This window comes from Paramisgurnus dabryanus, chromosome 15 (genome assembly GCF_030506205.2).
Source record: "Paramisgurnus dabryanus chromosome 15, PD_genome_1.1, whole genome shotgun sequence".
Classification (NCBI taxonomy): domain Eukaryota; kingdom Metazoa; phylum Chordata; class Actinopteri; order Cypriniformes; family Cobitidae; genus Paramisgurnus; species Paramisgurnus dabryanus.
Genome location: NC_133351.1, coordinates 31,497,556 through 31,524,845, shown reverse-complemented (window position 1 = coordinate 31,524,845; position 27,290 = coordinate 31,497,556). Strand labels below are relative to the sequence as shown.

The following is a 27,290-nucleotide window of genomic DNA, read 5'->3' as shown; positions in this document are numbered from 1 at the left end:
TAAAGGATGGATGCACTTTTTTGGGCTTGTCAGAAGTTGTTCCCTGGTCCTCGTTTACTACCTTTATAAAGCTTGGAAGAGCAAGGACATTTTAAAAAATTCATACAAAAAAAATGTGTGGGTCTTGAATTGAAAAAGTTTGGAAAACCCTGATGTATAGGTTTCAAGCTGCTCTTTTCAACCAAACAGTATCATGAGTTCGTTTTGCATTATATATTAAAAATATTCAAATTATCACAGAAGTACTGGGATAATAGTTTACAGTTTACATATAAACACTTATGTTCACAGCAGTGATCTCCAACATGGTGCCTGAGTCTGAGTTGCACGCCAAAGCACATTCTATTAATACCCTCAATTTTAAATATTTATTTATTACATATTTTTAATATTAGCTTGGTTTCTTTTATCCATGTTAACATTTTAAACAATGATAAAACATATCAAGTAAAATAAAATAAAATAAAGTAAAACAAAAAAAGTTTTGGGTAGACTATATCAAAAAAGTAAATGGTAAAGATCTGGCCCTCCAGATTGTTATATCCATTGTGTTATCCCTTGATCACAAAAAGGTTGGAGACCACTGGTTTACAGTCAACGGCAAACACCTTCTTTTATCCAGTAATAAAACTCATATTTATTAGGGAGTCATTAAATAGTCGGATTTGAAAAAATTATTCAAACCAATTAAAGCAACACTATGTAGTTTCCATGTAAAAATGAATTACAGCTCCCCTATGTGGTTGAAAAGCGCAATAGTGCCTGGTATCAGACACTCTTCTGCAGGCAGGGGGAGGAGCTGTGTTTCCTACCCTCCACCGCCACTTTCAGAGTGTGCTTGTAGCAGCTAGGAGGCTGCTCAGGTTGCAGCAACAGTACAATTTGTCCAGTTAAAAGTTGTTCTATCACTGAAATAATTTTAGAGAAATTATTTAAAGGTAAAAAAACTACATAGTGTTGCTTTAAACATTTTTAAAGATATTGCAACAATTCATATTTTGTCTTCAGTAAATTGTTATTTTGTTTATTTGGCATTCAGAACCGTGGGAGAAAAGATTGTGATATAAATATTTAATATCTGCAGCCCTGTAGTGTACGCAGGCAGTAATGATGTGCTTGGATTAATCCTAGACATTGATAAATAGTTTTATCTTGTTTAACTCTTTCCCCACCATTGACGAGATATCTCGTCAATTAAGGAAAACGCTTCCCCGCCAATGACGAGATTTTCCGTCTTTCCGCAATACCGCTATTATCCACCAGCTGGCGCCTTTCCGCAACTTTTTAAAACCGGAAGTATTGCCATATGGCAAGCTGCTGCATGTCCGTGTCTGTTTTAAAGATCACTCTGAATGGGATCTCTATGAAAAGTCCGTCATAAAAATGGAATTATCTCTGCTTTTTGCTCAAAATATGGTGTTTTTGCAAAAACCTACCCATATTCAAAAGCTGATTGCAAAAGAACCACTAAAGGTAGGATGAAACGTTTTTTTTTGTTTGAAAGCAGAGGGTCTGTTCTTTCATTTGGTATATTGAATGTTTATATATTTAAAGAAGAACATTTTCTGGAAGGCATTAAACTTTGGTGAAAATCATGAAAAACGCTGGCGCTGGCTGGCAACTTTTTTTTTAAACGCTGGCGGTGAAAGAGTTAATAAGGTTGCGGTGGTGACAATGTTGCCAGCTGCACTGAACACGCCTTATGATGAAGTTCTGGTTACACAAGCCTTTTCTCTCTATGTTTGCTCTTAAATGAGCTTTATGCAGGGTTGATCTCCAGATTGACCTTTACTTAAATATTTAAACTGTACTGGCTTTAAAACATGTGTAAATGATAATCTTACGTGACATGCCACACACTGAAAAAAAATAATACGCTGGATTTACTAAAAAAATTTATATATAGTGCATAATTTTTGCACCCAAGTTTTACATGCAATTTTAAGCAGTCGCTTAAAATTCACGTCGCCGTCCCGTATACGGGACACCTAAGTTTATATCAGTGGAAAGGTCTAACACTAAACCCTTACTCTAAAACCAAAAAATCTTGACAAACTATATATCACTGGAAAGCACTCAGAATGTAATTTTCATATTTTAAGGTCATCTGGTGATAGATATAATGTAGTGACAGTTTTTTGTTACATGCCCCCCACCCACCCATAGGAATTCAATTTCAATTTTCTATATTCATAACACTATATCCTAGTATAAATCTACAAAAATGTTGACAAACTATATCATTGGAAAGCTCTAAGAATTTAGTTTCATATTTCAAAACGTTTAAGCAGTAATAATAATGCAGTGACAGCAATTGATTCATTTATGACAAGAGTATGCAGCAAACCATTGACACCTACTGGCCGTTGTTGGTAAAACCACTAAAACTGTGACACAAACCTCATTTTTTGTGATTTTAACTTAAAATTTGATCACAACTGATTGAGACATATGGCTTCATGTTTACATTATTAATTTTTTGAGATATTTACCTTTTTATAATTTTTTTATAAAATTAATATTTTATTGGATTATTTTTATTTATTAAAATAAATGTAAACTGCTATAACAATTTTTCTGTTTAATATTTTCACCTGCTTACACTTCAGTGAAAAACCTTCTAGACCAAAAAATGCCAGAGCTATAATAATTTGAAGATGAACTTCAACTTTTCACACCCCCCCACTCCAAAGGGTGGGGTGACGCCGAAGAGGATAAGCTTAACAAAAATTAAGCAATTGCTTAAAATTCCATGTGAAACTTGCTTTAAAAGAGGGATGCAAAAATGATTTACTATTTTTTTTAGTAAATTCAGCGAATTATTTTTTACAGTGCGCTGTCCCGATTGGGCAAGTGACAGTTCTGTCAACTGGCCCAAGAATCCATCATGCTGGCCCTGGGCCAACTTAATTGTCAAGCCCTGGACCGTTTTCTTGATTTCCGGCTCTAGTGTCTGACACTAATAAATCTCTGTAGAATAACTAAGTTTACCATTAAAAGAAACAAAAATTATAATTTCATTTTTCTTTAAATGTACCTACTGCATTCTTAATATCTTCTGGCTTCCTGTAGGCTTCAAATCAAGCTAGGGCAGTGGTCATCATTTTAGTGAATAAGAAAAAACCTGTTGTATAACTTCAGAAGGAGACTTTGTCACAAGACACAACAGATCTCACAAAGCCCCATTGCAACCCTTAACTCAATTTTGACCAAATGCGTAGTTACTGCGCTTTGGCTTTGTAGGGCAGAATACTGATACGAACAATTAATACCTTTGTAATCCCCACTGAATCTTTAAAGGAATGTTATTAAAGTGTTACAGAGGAAATATAATAAAGTATTTGAAGGCACGACTCACCTTTGAGCTCTACATCAGCATAATAGTTCCCGCTGATGACCGAATCAGTGCTGGGTGTGCTGCAGCGATAGACTCCACTGTCTGTTGCTCTGACCTTCTTGAATTTCAGCTCTGCAGTAGCATCCCCAAGCTTATTAACACTGATGTCACCACTGTTGACACGGTCCTCGACTGAAGGGTCGGTGAATGTGCGATCAAAGGTGGAAATGATTTTGAGCTGTTGATTAACTTTGATTATCATAGACCAATCAAAGTCCTGATCACTCGGGCCCTCGTAGTTAGATACATCACAGCGAATGGAGACAGGCTGTCCCTCGACATGCACCAGCGGTCCGGGTGGAACCTTGACCACACGACTTTCACAGACCACCACTGTCGGGAGAGAAGCTTTGTCAGATATGGAGTATGTACAGAAATACACATAAACGCAAATGGTTCACAGATCAGCACAAACTTTGTTGCTAGAGTAAAGCAATGTCAAAGGTCAAGGTATGTGCTCACAGAACCACACAGATTTCTTCAGAATTCACATGAATCACAACGTTGTAACATCATCTCCCCATGCTCTTTTATTACATATTTAGTCTACTTTGACCATGCTTTCAACTAAGATTACAATAAAATGTGTACTGTATCTTTATCAGTTTCAGAAAGCTGAATTTATTTGTTGCGCTTTGGTAGCTATAAGACTTCGGCTTTGTTTATCAGTTGATATATGATGCGCCGGGTGGTTGGTGTGGTATTTGTCCCTCCTCCACTGTGATTGGACAGTTGAGTAAAAAGAGACATTGACGATTTAAGAGTTCTTCACATTTCTGTATTAAGGATTATTTGGGCAGGGCTAAAACTGTGTCTCTATGATGCACTGGAGCCACCAAGCATGGTGCCGCCCCTAAAACAATTGTTAGCATCCATTTGTGTTGTAGTGGTATTTGCTAAATAACAACTAAATAATAAAAAGGTAATTAGTTTAACTTGATTGTATGCGTGTATAATTCACTTCAGACAGTATTCTAAATTGTTTAGCATCTGTGGTGTGCATTAAGATCCCTGCAAAGTTTGAAAGAGAGTTGTGATGAGGGCATGGGCCTCCGCAGCTATATATACTATATTTGCAGATAATATTTGCACCTCATTATTTTGTATTTTTGTACATTATTTTGTACATTAACACATATATTAATATATTTAACAGAGTGAAATGATTATATTGATTAAAATTATGAAATGGATCCTGCATTATTGAGAGAAAAAAAGCCTTCCCTACAGCAACCCCAAAACCTACCCACTAAACACTTTCATTCTTAACAAACAGTCTTTGGGCACTTTATTCTTTTTTTAAATTTTTTTAATTTTTATTGAAAGTAAATGCCTTTGTGATGTGACGTGATAAGTAACAGGAGACAAGGATTGGCAATAGGGCTGAACGATACATCGAATTTTCATCGTCATCGCGATATGAACTCACGCGATGAACACATCGCAACAGACAGCCTTGACGCGATGAATGAAGGGAAAACGGTAAGCGCATGTAATGAACGTTTGACCTATCACGTTTATTCCTGAAGACATGCCCTGCGTCCCAAACCGCATACTTCCATACTATATAGTAGGCGAAAAGCACTACTTCTCGTACTCTTTGGATACTATATAGTATGGAAGTAGGCAGTTTAAGACGCACGGATGGTTTGCGCGTTCAGGGGAACCCCCAAGTCAGCTACGCTCAGACTGATTTGTGAGGTGTCAGTTGCGAAGCTGTGCCTGTTAGCAAAAATGATGGCAAGAAAGGAGAGAATAGTAAGGAAAATGTGCTGTCAAACGAAGATCTTGTGGTAAAAAGGAACAGCACTTCAGCTGGAATTATTTTGGATTTAGGAGAGATGACGCCGCAAACACAGGTACTGTGGAAGCGGTGATTCACATATATTGCGTCTATTGCGCGCTCAAGTTCATTATTTCAAATGTATGTTCGCTCTGGAAGCGCCGTGGTCACGACTCGCACGCAGTGCGACGCGCTCTTTATTTCCAGGTATTTCAAAAACATTTTAACTTTTCAGAATGACACAAGCGCAGCGTGCAGGTCATGTGACAATAACCTACGTGTCTAGCATTTTCCACCCATTTTTAGGCGCGACATGTGAATGGCCTCTAAAACATGGGAAAAATATAAAATATTTATCGCAAATCACATCGTCATCGCAACATTAAACAATTTCATCGCACATCGCAACTTTTCCTCACATCGTGCAGCCCTAGTTCGTAGTCATTTAGTGTGATGAAGAGTATTTCAATAAAATGCAATGCTGTTCTTTGGAGCATTCAGTTATTCTACTTCTGGTGTCTCTATCCTCCAACTCATATGACTGTTTAGGTCGTTTGTCCATTCCCTTAAAGGCGCTCTAAGCGAATTCACGCGTTTTAGACCATAAAACATTTTTTGTTACATACAGCACACATCTCCTCACTATCTGCTTGCTGCCTGTCCGCTGATCAAACTGTAAAAAAACGCGATCTCTGTAGACAGCCCAGGCTCTACAAACTTCAATATAAACACAGTGGCCAAACCTGCACCACGAAACAAAACAAAGTGTTCCAGCCAATAAACGCCAAGAAGGATTTGGGGGTTGGGTTTGGGCGCGTTCATGAAAGCACGGAAGGGAGGGGGAGGGGGAGGAGTTAACTACGCTCAGTTTGTTTGAAAACACATTTCAAAAATCAACACACAGATTCGCTTAAGACGCCTTTAAATACAACCCACAGAAGCAGTTTCCTACATTAGCACCTCTACTTAAAACTTAATATATTGGTGTATAAAGTTATATTGTGGTATAATTTTGCAATTAGGATGGAAAAGTGTTATGTTTGAATGAGACATGACTGTGTGCGTTGTGTTCATGGAACTCTTAATATAAAGTGATTAGGCTTCAGTTCGGGTGTTTCTTTGGCTCATGTCAATATTTAGAAATCAGGGCAGCCGATAATAAGATGGCCGATTTTCTGTTCTTACACAACCACTGTACATACCGTAATAACCAAATGTACTCATCTTGAGCAGATATGGTATATGATAAAATGTTACTGTTAAAGCCAAAGTATTTTAGAAAATAATTATGACTTGTATTTCCTTTTTTTTCATAATCGAGGAAAATCGATCCGATTTTCTATGCGATTTTGCCTAGCTTCTCGGTGAACTACGGGTCTGTGTAATAAATGCCGCTCCATCTGAAAGCAGCTGATGGCGATTTACTTCTAATCACGGAACCGGCTTTACTGATGACACGCGCATGATAATCGCAGTCGATTTTTTGCACAGCCCTACTTTTTTGCAAAAAATATGTAATTTCCTTGCTTTGTAGGATAAAATCATTATTTGGTAGGTTCTTAAAATTCTTATACTCAAATCCTACTTACAAAGTTGCTTTATAGAAACAAATCATACACTATTAACCAGTTTGAGAACAGTTCTGCTGCTTAATGATTTCTGAATAATTTCTGTAGAATGATTTGTGTAGGATCACTGACTGGTAGGGCTGGGATAAACGATTATTTTTTAAACGATTAATCTAGCGATTCTTTTTTCGATGCATCGATTAATCTAACGATTCATTTTATCAGTCCGATTCGACTTCGATTTGATTCTCGATTATCTCCCCATTAATTAACTAATAGCAATTTATACATGTTGATTTACATATCTGAATGTAAAAATTTCAATATATGTTGATTGCTCTTGAAATTTCAAAATAAAAAGACTATACAAGTGCAAAATAATGCATTCTTAGTCAGAAGTAGCATTTAATAAAGCGTTTGCAGTGCATACTGTGCAGTTTAGTAACAGTATAAAAATCTCAAGTTCAAATTACTTTATTTTGCATGCATTTATGAGCAAAACCTCTTCAATGTGCCTTTTGATGGTCACAGTGTAATTTTTTTATAACTTGATTTGTTTAATCCACATTGTTTTCGTGCTGTTTTACTCCATGTAATGACAGATATAAACACAATTAGACTTTATTACACAAACATTTTACACATATTTATTAAATCTCTTTCTCTTAAGTTTATTAAGATAGATGAGGACTCATTTACTGCTGTACAGAGAGTGAATAAAAGCGCAGTCTTCTGGCAACAGTGTGTTTTTACATATATCATTGCTTTTTGTTAAATTGCTCAGTCATGAGTGTTTAAAACACACTTGGCATCACATTCATGATTTTATGGTAAAATGACACTCTTTCGCGTAGCCGGCGTGGACTGGAGCCACTCGCGTTGCTACTACTCAACGGCGCCGTCTTTTTGGGTCTGACGAATCGACGCGCATATTTTGTGTCGACGTATTTTTTGCGTCGACGTCGTCGATTACGTCGACGCGTTGTCCCAGCCCTACTGACTGGAGCAATTGCTAATGAAAAAACAAATTTGTCATCACAGAAATAATGGTATCTTAGATAATGTTAAAATAAAAGACAATTATTTTAAATTGCAATAATACGTCACAATATTTATTTGATCAAATAAAGGCAATCTTGATGAGCATATAAAAAGTGTCTGGTTTTAAACTTCTGAACAGTAGGCATACTATGATATTTGGAAAACCAGGATACTAGGCAAAACTCAGATCAAACTTGTCTGGTCTACATACTGATCCAAAAATAGCATACATGTAAAATACATGTATTGTGTTCGTGTTGATATTTTGCATTATGTTGCATGTGCGTCTGAGCGGAACTTTACTTTTTCTGGTCTCTGTTTGTTTAGTGGTCTGACTAGTTGCTAAAGTGAACTCTGGAACAAATAACATGATAACAACTCATACCTCGTCGAAAATAACAAATGTTTTGTTTTCTAAAGAGGAGGGAAGATGGCAATCATGGATTACCCCTATTTCATGGGGGTTTGGCAGCCGATCTGTAGTCAAGATTGTATACATTATAATATACACATTTTACACAGTAACGTTAGCTAACTGTCGTTTTTGATATGTTTTAGCTCTGATTTGAACTAAGGTCATCTACTTCTTGTTTAATTTGTTGTTACTTCTTGTTGTTATTGATTCTTTGCAGAGTTTACTGGAAGTTGTGTGTGACTAATATATATTCTGTTTTTTTCTTTTTATTGTTTTCTTTTCTTTACTGTACGTACAATCTGTATTTTCTACTAGAATGTTTTGCTCTAATGTACATATGTTTGTTGTTGGGATGTTTTGATATGTTGTTTCCTTTTCTATCGTCTATGTCCATGTTTTTGTATTCGTCTAATGATGTTTTCTACTCCTCTTTGATTCTAAAGCGTCCTTGAGATTGTTGAAAGGCGCTATAAAATAAACTTAATAATAATAATATTTTTATATATATATACATATATATGACGATACAGGCTACAAATAAGTGGCTGGAATCACTAATGTGAACTTTTCATGAGTCAGCTGCACTCTGGTAGGGCAGTGCTATTGAAATCCTGAAGGAAAAGCTATGGTTTATTCAAGGTGAGCATATGTGACAGACAATAAGACACAGATTCTTTCTTTGTGATATCAGTAGTTAACTTTTTATTGCGTTGAGTCAAGTCTAAAGTAATTTCAGGTCAAGTCCAAATCAAGTCTGAAGTCTATTAAAATGGGACACATGTCGAAGTCACTGACAGATGAAATAGGCCTATGAGGCTCCAAAAAGTTATGTAAAATTCTTGACGTATCCTGAAGTAGTTAACCAAATATAAAAATGTAGTCACTGATAAGGTTAAGATTTTCCTAAAATAATGATTATATATTTGTTTTTCACCAAACCCATTGTATGCCTTTAGATTACTGGAAATATCAGGGACAACAATCCCATGCCATTTTAACAAAAAACTAGAACAAGTTTAACAACTGTTTAATTTATTTAAAGGGGTTTAAATGACACAAGGGTGAGTAAATATAAGAACATCTGGTAACACTTCCCCTAAAGAGGTGTCATTAAGTGTCACTCGTTCAATCATGTCATTTTTAATGCAAAGATGACATTGTTTGAGATGTCTTTGTTATGACAACTTGACATAAACCAATACATCAAAACCTGTCACGACAACTTGACATGACCAAGAAGACAACATAACTTGTCATAAATCTGTCGTAAAACTTACATCAGAAAACACATAACAACACTGTCAAAATATCTCAACACTCAATTTACATTAAAAGCCAAAGAATAAAAATATATCTTAAGCAAAGTCTTAAAACTCTCAAGTGTTTGAGCTGTTCTGATATGAAATTCTAAACCATTCCATAATTTAAGCGGCGCCACTAAAAATGCTTGTTCTACACTGTTCTTACGCCTAGACCATATAATATCGACAAGCATTCGATTGGACGACCTTAAAGATTTAGACTGAGTATAGACATGTATCACCTAGTCATTAAGTGTAAACACTCAGTCACATTGTTTTATAACAGCATCATCAATAATTTTTTGCAGTGGTACAAACTGAACTTGTCATTAAAATGTCATTAAGTGTTAATACTCTGTCAAATTAACAAAATGTAACAGACACATAAAAAAAATATACTTAACTTTATCTATGTGCACAATACATAAAAAACTGACAACAGAACTTGTTGTCTCACAGAAGAAAAAACGAACAAAACATTAATTTCATTTAATGTATTTAACTGTTTTTGCAGTGATATGGACCAAACGCTGCATGGCTTAACCCACCATTGTACTGTTTTCATTTAATTCCAGGTGAATCATTACAGTGAAATCCTGACACATCCCAAAGCCAGGGGGCGCTCTCGTGTAGAAACTCCCTTTGTGCCACAGAAGAAGTAGAATTACAAATGCTATTCCAAAAAATGTCTATAGGAATATTTATATCACTGTTCTTCAATGCGTTTCAGGTATTTTCATGATAATAAAGAATATTTTGAATGATTTTGTTTAAAGAGTGTTGCTTTTTAAAATGCACGTTATAAACGACTCTGACTCAATGATTTTAGATTGATAGGACTTCATACTGACTTTGATAATTAATCTTTATGTCGTGTTTATGACAGATATGTTGTTCTGTTAATATCAAGTTGTCATGACAAGTTATGATGTATTGATTCATGTCAAGTCATAACAAAGATATCTAAAAGAATGTCAGCTTTACATTAAAAATGATATAATTGAGCAAATGACACTTAATGACAGTTGTAATAAATGTGCATTAAATCTCCATCATGTTCATGACACGTGTCATGTCATGATTATGAAGCTGTCATGTCAGTCTTATGAACACCCCTTTAAGTAAAGTGTTACCCAACATTTTTATTCACTCTCTTTATAACGTAGTTTGCATACAAGATTACTAATTACACAAAAGAATTAAAAGGATATTTACAAAACATTGTCACTTTGACCTCAGCTGCAGAAATATTGCTGGAAGTTTGAGCGAGATTGAGTAGGGTGTCAGGAGTGAAGATGTTACTGCGCACCAAAAGTGCTGCAAACTTAGTGCTCTTCCCGCCATACAATATACCGGTAGTTTTCATTTTTTATCCATTTAAAAAAATTGCCACGTTTTATTTGTGCCACCATACTTACTTGTGTAACTACTCATGTCTTTAAATAGGGAAAACATGGAAGTGTTTGGTGGCTTTTAAATTCATCCCTGTTTGGATCCTAAGGAATGAATGGGGCTAGGCTAAATGCTAACAGTCACGACGCGCTGTATAAAGATTAAGTGCACGCATTGAAAAAAGAAAAGGATGTATTAATTTGTCTAAGTCGAGGTAAGAACATAGTAAAATATTGAATAACGGTGGTGTTTTCCTTTAATAAGGTGGATTTTATTTATTAGATTATTTTTATTTGGAAGGATTAGGAAAATTTAATAGGTAAGTTACACAAACCATTATGTGGTAGGGGTGTGCGATATGACAATGTTTGATCGTGAATTAATAAAATATCTCCACGATCCACTTTTTCTGAAACATTGTTGTATCGTGATTCGTGCCTACTTTTTCTGTGAGCTGATCCACCATAGCAAACTAAGTTTAGTACAAACATCAAGAAAACAAAGGACAGGAATCAAACATTATGGTGATGAAAATGCTCCACAGCTTTCTGTTCTTGGAAAAATTGAAAATAAAATAAGGGAAAACGATGGTGTGTGTGAAAATGCTGTCTATTGCCTTTGTGTAATTGTTTGTAGTCCTGTCTCAATATTTTCTCGTGCATGCACTGTTGTACGCGTACTGTCCATGCACTTTCCGCGCATATATTTGTTACCTTGTAGAACTGCTTTTTTAAATGGGGGCACTGGTATGGCTGTATGGCAAAATAGTCTTTAAAAAACAACATGAAAAGAATCCCGATAAAATCGTGAAATCATGATTTTGCCTAAACCAATCATGATATGATATTTTTCCCATATCGCCCACCCCTATTTGGTGGTTGCAGTAAAAAAATTCCAAAACTGACCAAGCTAAGAAATTCTGGATCTAGAACATTATACTAGAGGATAAACTAGTTAGAAAATACAGAAACAAGCAGAATAGAAAAAGCGGGACTGAAACCTCAAGTGAGGCAGATGACATGTAAGAACTTGTCTCTCCATAGGGGATTGGTTCATCAGATGAGGTGGAAAACTTGACACAATGACAAGTAAAACTTTGGGAAAATATAACTGATGTGTTAGGCTTATCTATTTGAGTTTACATATCAAGATGAAAAAAGGACACAAAAATGAAAACATGGGTGTCGAGCTAATATACAAATATATACATATATTAGAGCTGTTAGATAAATAAACGGAGGTGGAATGTGACCAGTGGAATGTGTCTGGACAACTAACAATTTTTCATGACATTCCAGCTCTAGAAGAGACTTGAATAAACAACACCGGAAATATTCAGCCCTGCATTTACTGTAATAAATATGAGGTTGAAAAAACTTTGCTTAACTTTTGAGCCAACTCAGCCAAGTATAATTCACCTATCTTGATTTACTGAGTAATGTCCTACTACAAAAACAACAGTTGAGCTTGAACCAAAAATAAAACCTTAAAATAATAAGGCAACTTAATACAACTACATTTCTGAGTTCTAAACTACAGGTGTGTGTGTATATATATATATATATATATATATATATATATATATATATATATATATCATAAAATAGCTTGAATGTAACTCTGCACCCTTGTTTCATACAGTATACGCAGAATCATTTATATGAAAATGAGGCCCTGTCTCTACCCAGCCACACCAGCTTCACCCATGAACTGATCCAATTGGTCAACCGTAGTAGTAAACAAAACACAATGACAAGAGGAAATATTGCTTTAGGTCAGTGAGCTGAGTGTTACCTGCAGTTAGGGTTGCCAACTTTTTTACTATGTCATGTATTTTCACTAGAAATTAACTAATAAGCAAATAAGCTAATAAAACAAGTTCAACTCAAATGTTAACGTACAGTTTTTAAACGTCTAAGCTATTTAATAAATGTAGACATGCTTTGTTTAATGTTTCACATTTTTATCAACAATGTAAACAAAGGTGAAAAATTCAACAGATCAAAGTTCAAAAGGGATCTACTCTTACTGTAAAGTTAACACTCACCCCACTGTCAGCTGGTGTCCAGGTAACCTAGCAACAACCAATGACAGAGAGCTATCACGCGCACAGTTGTCACTTTAAAATGAAATGTGAATTTAATGTCTGTGCAGTATGAAATCAACAGTCATCAAAGAAGTGTGTTTTTGGTTGTGGGGGAAATTTTGGGGGTAGCAATGAAGTTCTGCTAGTTTGTTTGTTTGTGGCATTTCGATGACAAATGATTTATAAACAAGGCCCAGTTCGATGCTGGATTTGCAGATCGCTTATAACTGACAGAGGAAGCGGTGCCATCGATTAAAGATTCCGGTCAGGAGCAGGAACCTCAGGCAGTGTCTGTCTGTCAAATGTTTTGTTGCCAATATACAAGTGTGTTAAATGCACAGCACGAACATATGGTTAATCAAGTTATCAAGAAATACTGTGATGATGTATTGTGGGTGTTGCGAGTTTGTGACTCAATATGCCCACGGCTTGCTCCCAGGAGCTTAACTGTTTTCGGAAAGAAGCGGTACAGGTGTAACTGTCTTTTGAAGGGGTGTAACGGTACACGTTTCAGTACATGACTTTCGGTTTGTTGCACATGTGTCCTGAATGCAATCTTTAACAGTAGTTAACAGTAGGCTTGTTTCACGTGTTGAACATACTTCAAATCCGACTTCCCACACGAAAAAGAGGTGGACCACAAGCTTGTTTAGCAAAGCCGCTAAAGGCGAATGCGCTTTTTCATTCCACTGCGCTATTTTTCGATTGCTTTTCTTTGAGTTCATGTTAGGTCCAGAACAGTGGACCAACCAGGAATCCCTGGAGTTGGAACAAGTGTTGCAAGGTTTTATTTACATAAGCAATTTGGCATGGCAATTTGCTGAGGTTGCACCGTAAAATGTCGATATGCACTAAATATACGTGGCCGATAACTATTCTGAATTGCACAGCTGAAATTATTCACAGCTATGCATTTTAAAAAGCAACACTCTTCAAACATAATCATTATACATATTCTTTATTATCATTATTTCCAGGAGCTGCATGTCAAGGATGCGTGTGAATGGTACTTCGTCTTCAGCGCATATTGAGTTTCTCCATGAGAGCGCCCTCTGGCTTTTGTATGTAGCGGCATTTCACCGTAATTCATTGAGAAGCATAGCAAGCCTCATCGGCCGATATATCGGTGCACCCCTACAATTTCCATTGTTCCCTTATGTTTTATTCTATTTTGTTTTTATTTATTTTATTTAAACCAAACAGGTGTTTTATAAAAAAAATGATATATAAACTATTCTAATTTTACTATATCGAAACTCTTGATGTTTAAAAATTTTGATAATTATAAATGTGAATAATAAACTATAATAATATTAATAAAGTAATTTTATGTTTTGCATTTCTTACCCCTAACTGTACAAAAACTGAACTTAATTGTGGCCTATAAATCAAAGTATGTATCGTACTTTAAATTTTGTTACACCTCTAGTCTTTTATAAACCTGATAAAACTAAAGCATGATTTATAGTTTTGCGCTTCAATTTTAATCTATACTCCTGCGCTGTTGTTCACATCGACGTGCAATTACACGTGCAGATGGCTAGTAGGCAATGTCCACGGGCAGCTTGTTGTGTACGTTGTTGAAGAAGCATCACTGATGGAGGTAAAATAAACAGTGACTTTTGGTGCAACCTGAATTGTTAAATATAGTTCCTCAATTTGGTCCATGTTTGTTTTACTGTCGCAAGCAGAAATGTGTATGAGGAAACGCAATGCAGTTTTTTTACCTGACAACGGCGTAGCTGTGGCCAAGGTTATACACAGAAGTATAAATCGACCTTAAAGACTCTTCGGTGATATCAAGAATAAAATATTACCTAATACTCAAGATTATGAGGTTGGCAGAAACTGTGAGGTATGACCACTTTAACGTTTAGATTGTAAAGATGAAGTTTAATTGGTTGTGTTACATTTCAGTGTTTGATTTTTGGACATTTTTCTTGAATTTTTATGTGATGCAAATTAGTCGTGAACATCTTATAAAGGTTAAGGTAATTTTTGAAAAACAGGTTTTAGCAATGTAACCTATTGGCTGTAAACAAAGCTACACCTGGATCATTTCACACAGACCTAAATTAGCCTTGGTAAGTTAGCTGGCACTCTGGAAATACAGTAGCTGTACCTAGAGCGTTCCCAGTTCCCACAAATATAACACACCGGTTTATCACACAATATTAAAACTACACGAACCCTAAACGTCAAGTCCTGAAGGAAAACTAAAGTAAAAAAAAGGCTATGGCAAAAAAATTCTCAGTCCGTTGCTGGCCACTATCAAATTCACAACATTACGAGTGCGCACTTTACAGTGACAAACCCAATCGCAGAAACGGCAAATGAAGTAGTTGAAATAAAAAAAGTTCATTTTTATTATAAAATATTAAACAATTCACCACAAGAAAAGTAAGTGCTGTAATCAACAAGTGTTGTAAACAAGTGAAACATCAACGCGTTCTTTGGAACATAAGCATTTTGTCATAAAATAAGTGACCATTTCAATTAACAACAACAAATCAACTTACCAAGAGAAATAATCAAAATCAAAATCTGAAGTAGTCCTGTTTCTTTATCCATCTTGGTAAACGCGCGTGTTTTCCCACGGGATCGCCTTTGTCATTCAAACCAGGCAGGGGTGAAACAATCCTCGCGTAAAAGCTGTGAACGAGCTCCTCCGCACTCAAAGTTGAAAAGTTTAGTGTCGAATCGCACGATGTAATGTTATAAATTCTTTAGTGTTTGAACGTATCGAGGTAGATTGGGTCATAATCCATGACAAGTCTCGGTACAGTCGTGTCCGGAAGTGAGTGAGCTAGTGAGTAATATATTTTCTCTTATTGGACGAGGAAGAAGGACACGGAACAGCGCAGTTCACTGCAGGTAAAATACCGCCGCCGCCGCACCCACAGAGTCGTGACTCAAGGCAAAGTAAAGCACTCATAATCACTCCCAGTTTAACCCACAATGTATGAAGACGCTTTGCTCCCTTATCCAAGTTAAAATCTTCATAATATTCCCAGGAAGATAATAAATAAGAAATAATTTATGGAAAAACAAATAAACCCACTCAGTCTCTCCTTTTATATTTGAAAGAATGTCAAAAGTGGTTGGAAAAGATGTAAATTAAAGCGGTACATTAAAACGTGTCACAAATTTGTATTTATTCGATTAGTAATCTAATAAAAATAAGTACTAAATGTAAGCAAAACCATCAAAATTTGAGAATTATTTTATTTAATCCAGGAAATAAACAAACAATGTTAAGGTTCTGCACTATTTCTAGGTCACTAATCAAGCGTGAGGAAATTTGTGACATTGCTATTTGCTTATTGTCTTATTCCTTTAAACAAAACAAATCATATTTCCTTGCTTCCAAAAAAGAAAGGACATTCTAAAATCTTTTCACTCAAATCATTATACTAATAAGTTTGTATTAAATGTGTTCACCTAAAAATTAAACCAAAGCAGAATAATTTTCTTAGTCTTTTAGAGTCAACCATAGGGAGTCAACATCTCAATAAAAGATACGCATCTATAGAGATCACCCACCCAGCACAAGACGTCATTTAGACGTTGTTTTTTGGGCTAAATCACGTCGGCCCGTCATGACCTTCATTTAGTCCAAAAAAAGAAGTTGAAAACTGGTCTTTGTTTGGTCCGTCTAATTCAGTCCAAATTTAGCCTAAAATTAGACGTCTTTTTCGGACCACTTTTCAACGTGTCTCCATTCAATAATAATCCAGACAAAATATGCATGAATGTATACGCAGAAAAAATAAATACTGAGCACATTGAACGATAATGAAATGCTTTGTTTAAAGTCTATATTTCTGTTTATTTTAATTAAATAAATATGTTAAATGTGCTCTAAACAGGTCATTTTGGTCCACTACAGCACTGATAGAAGCACTTCATTTTCATCTTTTAACAAATATCTTTATTTTCTTTTAATATGATATTATTGGCAGAGGCGCGCGACCATCTCATGCTTTGTGGTCACGTGATTATTCAACCGGAGACGCGCGTTAGGGATTTTCTCCTCAGACCAGTGTTTCTGTTTTGTGGTCGATTCTGGGGTAAGTTTCCTTAAATTCGTTGTTACTTTATTGAAATTAGTTCACAGGGATGTTAATTCAGTTGTCAGTATATGTCGATACGACTAATAAATGATCAATTTGAATGTTTATCGTTTGTTAGTAATGTTAGCTCGAGCGCTGTCAGCTTGACTGAGCTCGTCGCGCAGGTGTGAGCTAATGGACATCTTTTATTTGTCTTTATATCTTCTATATAATCGTGTTATGCTTGTTTTTAAATGTATTTTAAATTGTTTAGTTAATTATAATAAGTTTACTCCAATATGTAGTGTGGGCTTTTTTCAGTTTACGGCTAGCCTGATTGAGCCCGTGGCACAGCTGTGAGCTAACAGTTAACGTTAGTGGATATTTGTTTTATATCTTTTATAAAAACGTGTTTTGAAACGTTTTTTCTTAAGTGTATTAAACAAATTATATCGCAAGTTTACTCCATGTATTGCAATATATGTGTGCTTTGTTCAGCTCCCTATCAAAATTACATTAACTACTCTACTTTAAATGTTAAAGGCCATTCTGAATAAATAACTGTTGTATATTTATTGTTACTTCTTTCAGATCCTTTTCTTGGTGTGTCTTGATGTTTTCTATTGGCTAAAGAGTAAGTATTACTTTGTTCATATTTTTACAGCCACCAGAATCAGACTCAAGTCAAGTGCTCAAAAGTGAAATAGCATGTTGGTCTCTTCAATGCAATGATAAATAAAATAGTTATAACTAATTAAATAGTCATATCTCACTTTGACTTTATGTACAGTTTGCTCGAGGTCAAAACACAGCTCATTCATACAAATCAAACAGTGACACTGGCTATATGTCTGCTTTCTTTTTTATAGCAATAAAAGCATAGAGATATATAAAGCAAAGACAACTATAAGATAATCCTTTAGGAGCCAGTAAAACATCTACAGTTACAGCAGTAAACATACTTGTTATGGGGTAAAAAACTAAAAACTAGTACAGTGTAGATATGAACTATGGTATCCTAAGCACTTCTCTTATTATTGCTTCTGTCTTGTTCTTCATTTTTTGTAGTGCAAATAAGGAGACTTAGAGTAAGTACAAATTGAGCTTTTAGTACTGACGTGAATATTACATCGCCATTCGTTTGAAAGAAATAACAGACACTTTGAATGAAAGTGGTATGAATACTTAAAGGAATAGTCTATCCATTTTCCATATTAAACTATGTTATTACCTTAACTAAGAAGAGTTGATACATCCCTGTATCATCTTAGTGCGTGCACGTAATCGCTGGGGCGCGCTGCGACACTTCGATGGCATTTAGCTTAGCCTCATTCATTCAATGGTACCAAACAGAGATAAAGTTAGAAGAGACCAAACACATCAACGGTTTTCCTATTTAAGACGAGTAGTTATACGAGCCAGTTTGGTGGCACAAAATAAAACGTAGCACTTTTCTAAGCAGATTTAAAAGAGGAACTATATTTTATGGCGGAATAGCACTTTTGGGAGTACTTGGACTCGCCTGAAAAATCTGCTCCCCTTCTCTCTCTCATAATGGGAGAGGGAGGGTGTTACTGCGCCGAGTCAAAGTACTCCCAAAAGTGCTATTCCGCCATAAAATATAGTTCCTCTTTTAAATCTGCTTAGAAAAGCGCTACGTTTTATTTTGTACCACCAAACTTGCGCTTATAACTACGATAATAATACTTTTTCTGATGCTGCTGTTTACTCCATTGTAGCATGTCTCTGTGAAACTGACAATCTCAGGTAGGAGCTGCTGGTTTGTGGTTGGCAGTATGGATCACAGTCTGCGACTCATGAGGAGCTGGGCTGGAGACATGAAGAGGTTGTTAACAGGTGTGTTCCTGTACTCTCTCTACCAAAATGAGATAGGGATTAGTCATGTGGGCCAATGTGTGTGAAACTTAATGTTTTTGCAAAGTCTTCAAACTCTTTGTGTTGATATTGTGGACCTTTTAATTTCACTGGTATGCCATGTCTCGCGAAAGTGACTAAGCTTGCTGATGACAGTGGCAGCCATAGTAGTGTTGAATTTGTCTAATTGGAAGAAATGGTTATAGTAATCTACATTAACCATTTATTCATTGTTCGAGGTGAAGAGGTCTGAAGCTAATACCTGCCACTGTCTGATTGGTATTTCATTAGGAATCATGGGTTCCTTGGTATTTGAATTATGTTGAACCAAGCAAGTACTCCATCTTTCGATCATGTGTTCTATCTGCTTACACATTTCTAGCCAGAATAACATTTCGTGCTCTTAGCTTAGACTTCTCAGCGTGTGCGCATATCTCAGGTCAGATATTATGACTATTTTCTTATCTTCACTGGTCAATAAAAGTTTGTCTTAAAAGTCAATAATGTATGTGGGAAATTGTCTCCTCTTTGCAGGCCATCCATCCAAGATCATCTATCTGAGCTGCTGAAAACTGCCTCGGTACGGATCTGTTGGAGCTTTGTGTCACTGACTGGTAAGTTTTTATAATTAAGTGAATCTACATGTCCATATCTTTGATGAGATTGTCATGTTTTGTTGCTATGGTCTTTCTGGAGAGGGTGTCTGCCACAGGAATCTCCTTTCCTGTTCCGTGTTTGATGTCATATTTCTAGGGCTGTAGAATCATTCTTAAAAGTCATGGAGGAGCGGCATCTAGCAGGACCCTATGAAATCCATTACATTTTTGTCCCGAATTCAGTTTTATTTTTCTCAAATAATCACACCAAACGCTTTTTAAAAAAGAGCAGTGTGACGCGACTTTTCATATTGCTAGCAACCAACGAGTCAGCTGTCTTGTCAATCAAATATTGAAGCGTGATATTATTTTGCTATAAACTGTCATATTAGCAGAAACTTTATAAAGAGGACGCTTGCTCTGACCTTGTTTGAGGGTGAGAGGTGCACAAACACGTAGGAGAGTGAGCGAGTGGAGTCCGGTTCTTCAAAGCAACTGTAAACTTCCCTCACCACACCGTAAGGCCCGCCTCTCCCCCCATTCGATTGGACAATAGAAAGATGCGAATGACGTCGGCTGGTTTTCCGCTCTCAGCGCTCCTTCAAAAGCGTGTGCTGCGGCTGGTGACAAAAAACGCAAGGCGTTCGGCGCGCATAAACAGTGCGCAAATACTCCCTGCCCATAGAATATAATTAAAAAAGGCGCCTGCAACTGCCATAAATGCGTTTGGTGTGATTGACCACTCAGAGTGATTCTTAGCTTTAAGAAATTTGACAACTTGCTTTTATACTTAAGATTGAAAGTAGGAGTATATTTCATGAATTCTTAGTACTTAAGACAAAAATGGCACTTTCAGAAGCTTGATAAATATGGGAACAGTAGTCCAACTTAAAACTAACTTCAGTTTCTTTCCTTTCCTATCAGTATTTCTGCAAATTCCTGTTCCGTGTCAAATGGCTTATGCAAGACTGAATCCATAAAGGTGAGTCGTCATCATCATGAGAAACGTCTTTGCTCACTGCATGCACATTTCTTTTATAAGCAGAATGACACACTTTGGTGAAGTGATTGTGTTTTTGGGGCTGTTTAAACTTGGTATTAAAGCCGCTCTATGCATTTCGGCGTTTTTGTCAAACAGCGACCCCTAGAGTCGCTGGAGAATACTTGCAACTGTTGTAATTTTCCACTCTAATACTCCAAAGGTAATGACCAGGTAATGTTTCACAATTTCATACAAATATTAGGCTACTGCATAGTCTACTAAACTACAGATGATGGTAATAGGATAATAAGAAGTTTATTCCAAGTGTAGAGTGCATATAATAATAAAGTACAGCGTTTGCTAGCTTGTAACGTTTTACATGATTGCAGCTAAATCACAAGTAAACATTACAAAATGCCATGACAAAGTTAATTGTGTAAGTTGCATTATTTCATAACATTGTTCGCTATAATGTCACTATACATGATTATTGCTATCTATCATAATAGTTTGCAAATTGTGCATGTTCACACTATTTACAACCTCTAGGCTTATTTATGTCCTGATAATTATGTGAGATATTGACAACTGTTGTCATGATAATCGCATGACATACTACAAGCAAGCGCAACACAGTGTTTCCCACAGATCTGAAATTTACTTGTGGTGGTAGCTGGTGAAAAGGGCAATCATTATTATCCACCGACAAAAAATGGTCTACTATACATGTAACAAAGAACTAATTATGTGTGACACAACACAATACTTTGATTTATAAAACATTCATATTAATTTCACATTATAGTTCATTAATCTAACCACCCCAAACTTTTTTTGCCATAAACAAAGCTGACACTGTTTGTCAAAGCACCACGAAAAAACTTAATGTTTTTGCACTGATATATGAAGCAATTTGATGACCCCTTTTATCAAACTCAATTATATACAATACTATGTATACTATAGCCTATATAGACAGTGCAGGTCTATAGATTATAAATGTGACTGATGTTATAATGGTAATAACTTCTATAAGATAGGCACTTTTACTGCTTCTGCTTTCTATTTCTCTTTTGCCGATTAAAAAAAGCTTAATCCACTAATTATTTCAGATTTAAAAGTCTACTTGCTGTGCTGTCCCGATGACAGACTTTACATTACAGCTTTGCGTTTTTTATATCCTGAGTCAGCTAGAGCTTTGCTCATTCAGTATTAGCACTGCTTTTTGCTACAATCTCTGTGCAAACTGTTTAGATTTTAGTAAAGATATTGTCTATTAATAGTAAGACTATAAAAAAATGGGATAAAGAAAATGAAGCGGCGCGTGGTCGTGACAAGAGCCAGTTGCTATCGCCATAGAAACCGGAGGCACGCTAACAGCACTCGAGCTTTAGCGCGGTAGCGCTCACGGCCGTTCTCCGATCGACTCGGGTTTTACACACAATATTAATCAGACTTGGGACCCGAAGTAATGAACTAGGACCGACTCGGACCCATCTGACCATTTAAAATATAAACCCGGAACCGTACGGGTCCCGCGTCCTCAGTGAAGAAAGACCTCTAATGGTAAAACTCTGCTCAAGTTCAGAAACATGAAAGGATACAATGTGACACTGAGGTTGCTTCGCGTCGCGCCCAATTCATTGAGAAACAGAGAGCACGTGAACGGACACTCAACCGGAGAGACACAACGTGCTTGCACGCAAAATGAAGCCAACTTAGATGCTATAAACACATATGCACATAAGCATATGCGACCATTTTGGTTGCAGTGTGTTCCCTGGCTGCTCCGTATGTGCTGCTGCAGTTGATCCAGTTTGCCGCGCTGGATGATGAGTTTATGACGCGTGCATCATCTTCACGGTCACCCGACCCCCACCTCTCTCTCGCGCTCTCTCTTTCGCGCGCTCTCTCTCTCTCTCTCTCTCTCCAAAACACGGGTCATCCAGTCGAGTTCAGAAATACGGAAATTCGTAAAGTGATTTTTTTTACTTGGGCGGGTCGCAATTTACCTGGGCGCAGCGCCCAAGTAGAGCCTATGTATGGGAAACACTGCAACAACATACAACATAGACCGCAAACAAGTTTACAAATAAGAGATTTACTTACTAGTCCATCAACAAGATCGCCAAATCAGCAACCCATCCAGTGCTGTCTTTTAGCTCACGCCAACGAGTAAAAACCTGACCGAGTGGGACTCTTGTCCGGTTACTAACGCGGTCAGATTCTCTTTTCCAACTCTCTTCCGAACGCGCTTTCTTAACTTTTAAATTGTTTAGCCTCACGTCTCAAATTCGCGCGTGCAGTTGTTGTCATAGGCTTGATCAACTTTATGGGGCGCTGCAAGAACCGACAGCCGGATGACGTCAAAGTGCCGTCTCGGATCATTCTCGCGGTACTTTGACGTCATCCAGCGGTCGGTTCTTGTAGCGCCACACAACGTCGAACAAGCCTAACGTGTGTGACGTCGTTGCCGTAAAGCAAGTCGTGATCTCACGAGATTTGTCAGGGGCGGTTCTCTCAAGCTTGCATTGCTGGTTTTGGTAGCGCCGTCCTCCCCGAGCTTCAACAGGAGGATGATTCGCCCTACTATGAATTTGTTTACCACCGAAATAACTTTGAAGTTGTTACATTAAGGTAAAATAACTGCATAGTGTGTCTTTAAGATGTGTGTGTTTTTTTTTGTCGATCGGATCATAAGCGGATGAGAAGGACACATTCTGTTACACCTGGTATTTAAATCCGTCAGTTTTGTCCCCTTTCAACCTCTTCTGTTCTGAATACTTTTAGGGGATGGTCTGTGGAGACTGTGGGCGATTCCTTCTGCTGTCATTTAAACATGAGCAGGAGTAATGACGGGATTTAAATGGACGAAGCTAATATTATGCCAGAGTCCGCTGCTTGTAAGTAAACATGCGGCACAGTGTTTTGTACATTTATATGTAAAAGCTTTCTTTGATATTTCTTTGATATTCTCTTGTGGGTGTTGGAACACATTCTACCACATGCACGCTTACACTACATAAGCAATCCGATTAAAAGTGTTTTCAACTACCTCTGAATGTGGTCAAAAGTGGACAACCTCAAGATGTTTTGAACATCATTTACACATGTCTTTAGCATCGTCCACTTGTGATCCGATCGACAACAGCACATCTTAATACCAAGTGAAAATAGCCCCTTTTTTACTTGCGCTTCCAAGCTTTATAATGGTAGAAAATATAAATTAGGGAACAACTTCTGACTTCAAACCTCAATAAAGTGCATTCATCCTTCACAGAGGTAATCCATATTCAAATGTTTACCGCAAAGTAGTTATTATAGTTTATAAAGTTTAAAACATTATCTTTTCTTACTATATAGCATCGATTACCCACAGAAGAACTTTATTAACCCCTTGGAGCGGTGTGGATTACTTCTTTAAAGGCTGCACTTCTTTGGGAAAATGACCCTGATCCATGTTTTTTCCCATATTAAGCTCGGAAAAGCAAGGACATTTACTAAAATAACTCAATGTGTTCGTCTGAACATGTGTATGTCGAGTTACTGAGTGTGAGTACATCACGGGGTAATTTTAAAATCTGTCTGAAGCATTGCTTTAAATATTTAAATGGAGTATAGCAATACATAATTGGGACTAAATAACAAAGGTAAAATAAAATATTAATTCCTTTTAATATTAGTGTACCTAATTGGATTGATCATGCTTTACTTTTTGTTAAGACAACCCCTGTTTTTAATGTTAACATTTAATTTTTTTTATGTTCTCACTTAGATGCTGTAACCATAAAGCAACCAGGACAACACACCTGGAGTGACCGAGAGCAGGATGAAGAAAGAATCGGACGAGAAAATATCAATTGGTGCCCATGAGGAGACATATTGTTCTTGGACCTGCTTTTTCTGTTTAGTAATAAGTGGTTTTATGTGGTTACATAAAAGTAATTTAATATTCAATCCACAAGCTAAATTTCCTACATTTTCTTAAAAGGGTAGTTGACCCAAAAAGGAAAATTCTGTCATTTACACAAACAGTTTGGTTACAAACATTTCTCACAATATCTGCCTTCCTGTTTATCAGAACAAAGAAATGTATGCGGGTTTGTAACAACATGAGAGTGTGTAAATGACATAATTTTCATTTTTGGGTGAAGTACCCCTTTAACATTTTTATACACCGGGGTAGGGGTGTGCAGCGGAGTCAGTATTTGTATCTGTAACAGTCTCAAAATTATTTGTATCTGTATTTGTATTCGGATTAAACCGGAAGTGGGTGGGTTGACAACTCATATTACATTAAAATGGCATTTTAAATGCATTTTTGCTTTTTATTATAATTATAACTTAAATAACTGTAAATATTTATTCAAAATAATAATACAAAATTTTAATCAAAAAGACAAATAACTTGATTCTCGTTAGTAATACTCATGGAAAGCAAACAACTCATTTTTAAAGCCTCATACAGCTTGTGCTATGCATCATTGTATTGTAGCATTAAAATAACAAACTTGAAAGCACGTTGACAAAACTGTAGGCTAGATCACCTTTAAATGTTTATTGTGCCTGTCAGCACAGTTCCATGAGACCCATTCTTTCTAAATGAGTGCGATGTTTTCAGAAAAAAATAAGTAGCCTACATTAATCCCTAGTCTAGCGATTTAAATATAGTAATTAAACATCTAAAATTATCGTTATTTGTAAGTTTTCTAAAAGAGTGAAATATAACCTAATACTACTCACATCCATGTCTGACATCTTGGTTTCAGTTTAAAAACATGCAGGAATTTGAAAATAAAATGCAGGACTTGCTTGATGCTTAAAGAGTTATTAAGGGAGATAAAGTTCGGGAACTGATTTATGTTAAAAAGTTATTAAGATCGACAAACTCGCGCTGACTGACAGATCCGAAATGCAACGCAGGGACACGCAAGTGGCCAGTATATGCACAGAATAGTTCAAAAACATCTGTTTTGATAATAATTTACGAAAGCATAATAAGCATTAGAACAAACTTGCTGAGCTCATTTTTATCTATGTCCATATAGCGTTTGCGCGAATATAACGAATTGTTTAAAAAAAAAACTTTCTTATTAATCTTCATCTAAATAAATATATAATCAGATAGTTGTTTAAATTTTTAAATAACAGTATGCTCTATTAAAAATCAGTTTTGACTTAGTTCAAAACCAGCAACATGATTTAAAACAATAATGTAATTAGAAATATTTAATTCAAATGTTTCAGTTGTTATTTGCTTACTTTATTTTTATGTTAATTGCAATTCATATCATAGTATTCTTCAGTTTAAATTTTGCTTTTAAAATGTTACATTTTCATATTTTTATCTATTTACTTATTTATTTTATATTCACCTAGATTGACAATAAAGCTTGCTTCGACTAGAAGTAATTAAAATATCATCTACCGGTGCCACAGAGATACAGAGTTATTAACGAATATTTTATTATCAGAGTGCAGCATTTTATCAAGGTTTTCTGTCCTAATTAAATAAAACGGAATTTTTTTTTTTTAAAGTTGGGTTAAAAGAAGTTTGATATTAGCAGCGTTTTTAAGATTTTAAACTAATTCCAAAACAGCTCGCGTTTCTAAATAAGGGTTGCGCCGAAAATGTCATTTTATAGATTGCACTCATTCACTTCACACACATATTATTCTTGCTTTAAGGGGTTTATAATTTAGAGCTGTTCCAGTAAACATGTGATTATGTCTGGCCGAATATTTTCTCTGTTATTCGGATGAATTCGTTGTTCGTTTTGAAGCTATTATCCGTGCCCTTCCGAATAACGTATTCGGCTTCGGTCACATCCCTACCCAGGGGTAAAAGAAATGTATGTTAAACATTTTTAGTTTGTCTTTTTTTGTTACTGCTACTTTTAACAAGACTAATTATTCAGCCAAGCGTATTTTGTACTTTAAGAAATGAACAGCTTTTATGGGTTTTAAGACACAGATATGTGCTCACAGTTTGCCCATAGAATGCCCAGTGGTGTCCCACAATTTTCCCGCAGTATGCCCACATTTTTCCCACGTATTTGTATTTAAATAAATTTTTCCACACAGTATTTTGTATTTGTGATATCTGAATTTGTGATAGTAATTTGAATTTTAAAACAATTCCATGTATGTATGGCTATCTCAGATCATATGCATGTGAAAGGCAGTTTCTGGTATAAATAGATCATGAAGGTAAGAATCTTAACCATGCCAGGTGAGGGATATATTATGGCTGAAAAAACAATAAACCAATTAATGAAATATTCATGTCATATGTGTGTTTGACATATAAATTCGTATTACCTTTTTGTTAGCTGTCCTATTTTGAGATAATTATTAGCCTAATAATAATAATAGTATAATTAATATTATATAATGCATTCTTGAAACGAGGTTAAACCCTTGGAAAGACATAGGAAATAATATCGAAATTTAGCCCATTTATAGACGTCTTTTCAACGACCATGAAAAGACGTCTTTTAGCCTTTCACTTTTCAACCAAATTTAGCCTTTTTCTAGACGTCGATTTATAGACGTCTTTTCAACGACCATGAAAAGACGTCTTTTCACCTTTCACTTTTCAACCAGAATTTCACGTCATTAAGACGTCTGGAGAAGTCGTCGTTTCGACGTCTTTTCAACCAGATTTTGCTGGGTGGGCAGGTGGCAAGGTATTTGTGGGTTAAAAGGTTCAAATGCTTTTTAGTGAGCCACGTGTTACGTAATGCTTGTGTATAAACTGTTGTGTGTGCTATTTTTACTCCCAGAGCATATTGTTGTTGGC

At 36.1% G+C, this 27,290-nt stretch overlaps 1 protein-coding gene and 1 long non-coding RNA gene across 2 annotated transcripts in view; one reads left to right on the top strand and one right to left on the bottom strand.

The window, feature by feature from the left end:
* The window catches only part of ptgfrna (prostaglandin F2 receptor inhibitor a), a 38,581-nt gene extending 22,725 nt beyond the window's left edge, over nucleotides 1–15,856 (bottom strand). The window contains exons 1-2 of the mRNA XM_065293083.2: nucleotides 15,503–15,856; nucleotides 3,359–3,730 (exon numbers count right to left, since the gene is read on the bottom strand). Of these exons, the coding sequence (XP_065149155.1) occupies nucleotides 3,359–3,730; nucleotides 15,503–15,554 (424 nt within the window). The 5' untranslated portion in view covers nucleotides 15,555–15,856. The remainder of the gene's footprint in view (nucleotides 1–3,358; nucleotides 3,731–15,502) is intronic.
* Nucleotides 15,857–16,815: 959 nt separating this feature from the next.
* The window catches only part of LOC135782653 (uncharacterized), a 237,809-nt gene continuing 227,334 nt past the window's right edge, over nucleotides 16,816–27,290 (top strand). The window contains exons 1-7 of the long non-coding RNA XR_010545450.2: nucleotides 16,816–17,053; nucleotides 17,627–17,669; nucleotides 18,775–18,892; nucleotides 19,445–19,524; nucleotides 20,431–20,488; nucleotides 23,279–23,391; nucleotides 24,264–27,169. This is a non-coding gene — a long non-coding RNA (uncharacterized lncRNA). The remainder of the gene's footprint in view (nucleotides 17,054–17,626; nucleotides 17,670–18,774; nucleotides 18,893–19,444; nucleotides 19,525–20,430; nucleotides 20,489–23,278; nucleotides 23,392–24,263; nucleotides 27,170–27,290) is intronic.